The sequence below is a fragment of the Zea mays genome, chromosome 2 (genome assembly GCF_902167145.1).
Source record: "Zea mays cultivar B73 chromosome 2, Zm-B73-REFERENCE-NAM-5.0, whole genome shotgun sequence".
In the NCBI taxonomy this organism is placed as follows: domain Eukaryota; kingdom Viridiplantae; phylum Streptophyta; class Magnoliopsida; order Poales; family Poaceae; genus Zea; species Zea mays.
In genome coordinates, this window is record NC_050097.1 from 24,149,447 (window position 1) to 24,157,021 (window position 7,575).

General features: G+C 46.6%; 1 protein-coding gene across 3 annotated transcripts; it reads left to right on the forward strand.

The window, feature by feature from the left end:
* The first annotated feature begins 835 nt into the window (after window positions 1–835).
* Window positions 836–4,547, forward strand: LOC100273446 (uncharacterized). 3 transcript variants are annotated; one of them, XM_008669298.3, is made up of 5 exons: window positions 836–1,380; window positions 1,502–1,685; window positions 2,746–2,964; window positions 3,150–3,421; window positions 3,533–4,485. In XM_008669298.3, exons 3-5 carry the CDS (start codon window positions 2,805–2,807, stop codon window positions 4,133–4,135), a joined length of 1,035 nt encoding a protein of 344 aa, XP_008667520.1. In that variant the 5' UTR covers window positions 836–1,380; window positions 1,502–1,685; window positions 2,746–2,804; the 3' UTR covers window positions 4,136–4,485. The 3 variants fall into 3 exon arrangements, with proteins under 3 accessions (XP_008667520.1, XP_008667521.1, NP_001141355.1); XM_008669299.3 differs by having other exon boundaries at window positions 1,532–1,685; NM_001147883.1 differs by having other exon boundaries at window positions 1,326–1,685; window positions 3,533–4,547.
* Window positions 4,548–7,575: the final 3,028 nt, after the last annotated feature.

The following is a 7,575-nucleotide window of genomic DNA, read 5'->3' on the forward strand; positions in this document are numbered from 1 at the left end:
GTCCAGAGACTAAACTTTAGTCCCTACACTGTTTGGTTGTAGGGACTAAATAGATTTTAAATACATTAAATACAACGCATAAATACTAAAATACACATTTTCTTGTTTCACGTCAAGGCAAGGGCAATTGGAGTAAATGTTGGCCTTTAATCCCTTTTAGCACCCATATGAGGGACTAGAGAGTAAAACCAATTAGTCATTACTTTAGTCCATCCGTTTGGCAAAATAGAGACTAAACGAGACTAAAACCAGAGACTAAAGATTAGCCCCTCTAACCAAATGGGGTCTAAGGGCCCGTTTTGTTTGAGGGACTAATAAAGATTAGTCCCTCTATTTTAATCTCATTTAGTCACTACATTGCCAAACGGTGGGACTAAAATAGGGACTAAACTGTTTTATTCTCTAGTCCCTCAAGGGGTGACTAAAAGAGACTAAATCATATAAATTCCACTTTTTGCCCCTCATTTATTTCAGTTGCACTAATTAAGGGAGAATGATAAGGGATATTTTAGTCTTTTTACGATTCATTTAATGTGTTTTGAAAAGTTTTAGTCCCTAAAACCAAACAGCATATGACTAAACTTTAGTCTTCTAACTAAACTTTAGTCACTCGACTAAAGTAACCAAACGGGTTCTAAGTCTCTCGATCTGGATTATCGAATGTGAAAACAAGACAATTGCACATCACCGGCAATGTGAAAGGAGTAGCAGCGGCAGCACCTTTTACCACATCGTACGTGTTGCAGACTTGCAGTTGCACTCCGCCTTCCTCCTCCCCCATCTCTCCCTGCCTGCCCGGCCGCCTCTGTGAGTTTCAGAAGAAGAAAGGTGGTGGCGCAGAGCAAGTTGCATATCCGGCCGGTTCCGGTTCCGGCCTTTTGTCGCTCGCCTCGCGTCTGGCTGGCACCGCCCACCATCTCTTTTCTCGCATGCATATGTCCGGAAGGCAGCCCCTCGCTTGGCGCACTGGAGTGAAAACCTCTCGCACGTTTTGGCTTGGAGGACCGGGATCGCTGAGAGGCCGGCCGGCACAGACCGATCGATGCCGGTCGCTGTCGTCGGCGGGTGAGGTGAGGCGAGGTGGCGGTTACGGCGAAGAAGGCCAATAGAAAAACGCGGAGGGGGTGAGGGAGGGAGAGCGAGCGAGAGATCGGGGAGGGAGATCTCCGCGTCGCTGTCCCCGCCCGCGTTGCGCCTGGATTGCACCCAGCCTTGGCCCGCAATCCATCCGCGCTTTCCGGCGCCACCCACCACCGCCCACCGCCATATATACACCACGCTGCGCGCGCCCCTTATCGATCCCGCCTCTTCTCCTCCGTGTATCGATCCGGCTAGCTGACGACAGCGAGGGAGCTTCCGATCCCGCCAGCACACATCAAGGTAGCCCCTCCATGCATTTCCCCCCGCCCTGAGCTCTAGCTCCCATGCACTCTCGCTCGCCCATTTGCTGAACTGCGGCGGCTGGGCTGATCGATGATGCATGGTCTGCGCGCGTGTACAGTTGTTTAATTTTCGATCCATTCGCGCGAAGCGGGCCGGCCGGCCGGCGAGGAAAGGGTGGTGGTGCGGCGCGAAGCGTTTCGGCCGGTGCTCCAGTACCTTGCAGTCGGCGTGCTAAAAGGAGTGTGTGAAGCCGCCGGCGCAGCTAGCTTTGGCACGAGCACGACCGCACCAGGCCAGCTCAGGTAATCTGCTATCCATCTTGTTACGTCTGCACGTAGGTTTCGATAGTCCAGCTACGGCAGTACTGCATGCTCCACAGTCGGGATGTGCGAAGGACATGCTAATTCGACAGTGTTTTCAAACCTTGAGAAAATCTAAGGCAAGCTGTTGTCGTCGGGATTCACAGTCTTAATTATTTTCTACGGCTTCTTGTTTAGAGGAAAGCAAATATGCATGCATGCATTAATATGGTCATGAGCTTTACTGATGCTTCCGCCTCAGGATATAGTTGCAAAATGTTTCCGAGACAGTGAACTACGTACTCCAAAGTCTTCTCTCTTTACCACGCTGTCATCTTTGAACGTTGATTTAGCCAATTCAACGTAAAGGTCTCGCCACGGGGGTATGAAATCTAGCTTCATTGACACAAAAGAAATAGACAAAGCAACGCATATACTGGGTTTTCGTCCGGGTGATCATATGATATATGCTACTGTCAGCAGGGCCAAAACTAAGTGGGTGTTTGGTTTCTAGCTATGGACTAATTTTTATTCCTTACATTTTATTTCATTTTAGTTTCTAAATTGTCAAATACGAAAACTAAAATAGAGTTTTAGTTTCCATATCTTTTGTGGTCAACAAAGGAGAGATATTACGCGGCTTGTTCGGTTAGATTAGGGGTAGACTAAGAGAAATTAGATTCCTCCTTATTCAGTTTTGAATAGAAATGAATTTAATTCCCCCTCGTTCCTCACAATCCCACTCAAACCAAACATGGCCTTAATTAGATATATTGTGTTGAATGGACCAAAATATTTTCAAAACTCCATTAATAGCTAAAGCTGTAAGATTTTGGTGGGGTCTCATTCAAAACCACAAGTGCTTTTATCACTATAGAAACTAAGGGTCAAGTTTTCTAATTAGAAAAAAACTTTCGTTACATATTCTTGAACAGGACGGCCCGGGCCATACATTATTATCATTCATTTTGCTAGTACAAATTAGATAGGCCCACACACCAGAAGACTAGCTGACAACAGAAGTTATGGCTAAATGATAGCTTTATTGTTAACCATGGTGCAGTGAGGTTTGCTTGACGTCTACCAGCTGCGCATAATAACTTGGCTCGGAAGAAGAAGAAGATGGACGCTTTCACACATGTTCCTCCCGGCTTTCGTTTCCACCCTACCGATGAGGAACTCGTTGACTACTACCTTAGGAAAAAGGTAGCACTGAAGAAGATAGATTTGGATGTGATAAAAGATGTGGATTTGTACAAGATTGAGCCTTGGGATCTGCAAGGTACATCAACCTAAACTCGATTTGTACTCCGAGCTTGCATGATGAGACATAAAACTGTACTTAGCTGAGATATGTACACCTCAAAGCATGTGTGGAACAACAAGCTTCTTGTGGAGTCATTATGCATGAAGCTCAACGGTTATAAGCCGCTAACTCACTTCTACATATGCATGGTGACGAAACAGAAAAGTGCAGGATTGGAAGCGAAGAGCAGAACGAGTGGTACTTCTTCAGCCACAAGGACAAGAAGTACCCAACCGGCACTCGCACCAACAGAGCGACGACGGCCGGTTTTTGGAAGGCCACGGGGAGAGACAAGCCGATCTACGTGAAGAACTGCCTCGTAGGGATGAGGAAGACACTGGTTTTCTACAAAGGCCGGGCGCCCAATGGACAGAAGTCAGACTGGATCATGCACGAGTATCGCCTGGAGACCAACAACAATGGAATTCCACATGTAAGTTGTACAGATCCTCTAGAATACATGCATTATCCATGTCAGCGTCCTACGCGTCCGTTAGTTATTCCACCTGTCTAACAAAAGCTCGTATGCATGCATGTCATTCAGGAGGAAGGATGGGTTGTATGCAGGGTGTTCAGGAAGCGACTCGCGACTGTCCAAAGAATGGCCGGGGACTCGCCTTACTGGTTCAATGACCACGCGGGGTTCATGGCGCCGGAGCTCGGCTCACCGAGGCAGGCGGCGCACCACCAGCAGAACGTCATGATGTACCACAGGCAACAGAGCAGCTACAGCTACCCTTGCAAGGTGGAGCTGGAGTACCACCACCTCCTTCCCCAGGAGCACTTCCTGCAGCAGCTCCCTCAGCTGGAGAGCCCCAAGCTCCCTGACCTTATTGGCCAAGTAGACACTACTCTCCAGCCAGCATGCGGCCTTACACAGGAGCATGGTGCCCCTCGCTACACCCTGCAGGAGCTTCAGGCCGAGCCTCTCTATCTGGCGACTGGCGGGGACACAGATTGGCGAGCTCTCGACAAGTTCATGGCGTCCCAGCTTAGCCACGGAGACATCACCCCTAATAAGGATTCAGCTAATAACTACTCCAATCCGGCACTGCAGGTGATTCAGCAGTCTGAAGAGAAAGAAGAGGCCTTGGACTACGTGTCAACGTCAGCCTCCTGTGGAGGGGACAATGATTTGTGGAAATAACAGCGTCAATGGTAATACATATTCACATACGCACTAAATCACTGGACTAGTGCATTATTCCCTCATTACACAGTTAATAACATTGAGGCGTGCTGGATGTAATGTAACGTAGTATATAAAGTAGCCAACTGATTCATGTGTCATGGTATAGTAGAATGGTATGTGCATAACAAAGTGTAACCGAGTAGGTCACACGTCCATGCATAAGTTGGCATAATGTCTGGTGTTAATAATAAGGTTAGCTAACAGCTGAAGCTAAGGAGCTTCAGCACCTGATTTGGCAAAACATCCGTGAAGAATTAGGTAATTTGTCAAAGAGACAATGCCTATTTGTATTGTTCTTCTGTCCATGTATACTTGTGCACCTTTGTTGTCATTCTATTTATTTAAAGATAAATATATTCAAAACAATAAGGCTGGTTCTAACCTCAGTAGACACCAACATATATATGACACGGGCGAGCCGGCAATCGGTACTGATCGTCATGCTTGTGAACAACACGAATATCCTTGTGGTCCATTTCCGCGAAGCAACTCTTTATTCTTCGTGGCCATCGAGCCCTTGGGCGTGTTACCGACGAATCACACCTAGAGCTCCATTTGGTACATCAATGCCCTAGCTTAGATGACATAGGTATGGGCGTGGCTCGATAGATCCTTGCCAAGTTACCACAAAGCTCTCTTATTTACGTAGCGTGTCCTACCCCTCCTCATCCTGCTGCAGACGAGGGGCGTTGGTAAGCATGGGGTCCATATCTTTTCTCCTTACTTCCGTATAAAGAACATTATGGGGTTGTGTTGTCCCAGGGGTGATCTCTGTCACGGAAGGTCGCGAGAGGGGCAAAGGTATGAACCCTCCCATCTCCTCGGGGGAGAGGATTTTCGTAAATGGAGAAATAATGAGTAAGGGGTTTATGGACAATGTATCTGTTCGGCGTCGCCCGTGCGTCTGAGAAGAATTCGACGTTGTCCGCCTTTAAGACTCTTGACACTTCGAGCGTCGTCGCCGCTTCTGGCCATCCGGAACCAAGCGAATAAGGTGACGAAGATGCACAAAGGCCCCAACCTAGCGCACCAACTATCGGTGTTCGAACTAGCACCGACAAGTAAATTTATGTATGCACATTTTATACCTGGATGTTGTGCTCAGTGGATATAAGGATTATATTAGTTGCTTTACCAGTGCCTGGTTGCTCGTAGTAGGGTTACAAACATGTGAGAGAGGGAAGGACCTCAAGTCTATGTGTTGCGTTGTGTTTGTGGTTCTCTCTATCCTCGTGCATGTATCTCTCTCTCTGTGCCATCCGTGTCTATCTCTTTGTGTCCTATGTCCTCCCTAACAAGGCCGACTGAGACCAAGGAGGGGGTTACATATGGCTTCTCTCGGAAGAGAGTATAACGTAAAAGAAGGTTTTCACCTGGCCTAGTGAAAACATGGCGCGTGTCTCTCCCCCTTCCCACGTGGGTCTTCCTATCGTATTTCTGAATATGACGAGGACTTAATTTGCGTCGGCGAGGGAAGTCCGGGTGTTGTCATTATTGATTTTTTCCGCTTATTTACCTATACCGACCTTCTTCCTTCGTAGCCTGTCCACTGGTCTTCTCGCTTTTCATCTTGCAGGGTCGTAGGATGTCAGGGCACTTGGGCCTAGGACTCGTAGGTCATGGTGGGGCTCGGACCTAGGGCCTATAGGACATGAGCAGAACTCAGGCCTATGACTCGTAGGTCACGAGTGGGGGGATAATGTTTGCGATGCATCCCATGGATCGACGTAGTTAATGCGGCGTGCATAGGAATGACAGTGTGGCCAGTCTGACGGGCGTGATCCCTGGGGATCCTATTTATTTTAATGCGGCGTTTACTTTAACTCGCGATGAACTAACCTGGCCCCACCTGTCTGCTAACTCGTGGTCCCTGGGATCTGATCCCTGATAATTTTTTGAAATAGGTTCCCATCCCATCGAGAAATGTATTTTTTCGTGCAGACCATATAATATTTTATTGATATTTATATATTAACTACCAGGACTGTAGAAAAAAATATCTCAGTAAACTACGGATCCTATTTATTTTGTTACTAGTTGAGTGCTCGTGCGTTGCAACGGAAATATATATCACGATAATTGAACCATGATATAATTGAACCATGATGTCAATGTTATATCATAAATCACATATGATCCATGGACCAATATATAAATAGGTGTGTACACTTGGTGTATAAGCCCCTACATAGTGAAGGAAATACAAGCTTCGAAACAAATACATGTACAGATCACTGCATTCAGTTCTAAGCATAGAAGATTCTCTTGCAGGAAAGAGATAGAGGGAAGAAACCAAAAAAAGGCCATTCTCTAGTGGATGTTGCTTACCAAAAGGCAAAATCATCGAAGCAGCCAGCAAGCAGGGTCCAAAGTTGACCCCCACAGTTTTCTTAAATATAAGAAAGTGCATTTAGACACATCAAACCATCATAAGGCTCTACTGTCTCAGTTCAGGCCTAAAGCACAAGACCCTTGGTAGCCTTCCCCATCAGGCCTGTGTATTGCTGGAACAGCGTCATGGAAAACTTGGTATGACTCTAGAATTCAGGCGTGAGGAAGCCATAGGTCTTCATCGGGTAGTCGAAGGTTGCCTGTGCACAACCAAACCAGATGACTTATGAATGGCTATGAATAGACATCTACAAAACGTATGAATTAAATTGTAATACAACCAAAAATTTAATACATGCTAACATGTCAAGTTTTAGAGTAACCACAGAACGGAATTATATACTTTAGAATTTTCAATACTGCACGACTCGAAGCTAAGTATATGTAAAGAAAGAATGATGTTATGTAGTAATATTAGCACTTTCGAAATATAGTTTAGAATTATAGATACTGCATTTATTCACAAACTAAGTTCTGACGATGTTCCAATAAGAGCCACTAAGGATGCACAAGCTTAATCTCGTGATAGACAAAGTAGGCAGCCAATAGTAAGTGTCTAACCAATAACCCGCTTGTGTTATTTAGTCACTATAAAGACAGCATGGAATCGAACAATAGAGTAGAACAAGCTACGGTTCACATTTATCGCCTTCATCTGAAACTAAAAGACTAAAGCTAACTTGTCGGTACCCTGGATTAGGGGTAACCCTTACTACGGTATAAAGGCATGATGCCTGCGCAGCTACCCTTAACCACGCAGAGAACAACCCCAGGGGTATCTCGTGAGCAGGTATGGTGGCATTCTCGGAGGCAACGTCATCGGACCCAGAAGGCACGGGACCCCTGTACGCACAACCCGGACCCCCGAAGTAAAGCAGCCCGGAGCCATTGGATAGGGTTCGGACCCCATCAAGTGAGCTACGGACCACCCGTAACAAGGACCCGGGAGAGGAAGTGCCGTGACCTAGGCATGGGTCCGATATTGACGCGTGTCCAGGCTCTAT

Bases quoted from the DNA above. Each gene is read 5' to 3' on its own strand.
- LOC100273446 (XM_008669298.3), top strand. From the start codon at position 2,805: ATGGACGCTTTCACACATGTTCCTCCCGGCTTTCGTTTCCACCCTACC. The intron at 2,965-3,149 runs GTACATCAACCT...GTGACGAAACAG, and splicing joins TGAGCCTTGGGATCTGCAAG to AAAAGTGCAGGATTGGAAGC. The intron at 3,422-3,532 runs GTAAGTTGTACA...CATGTCATTCAG, and splicing joins ACAACAATGGAATTCCACAT to GAGGAAGGATGGGTTGTATG.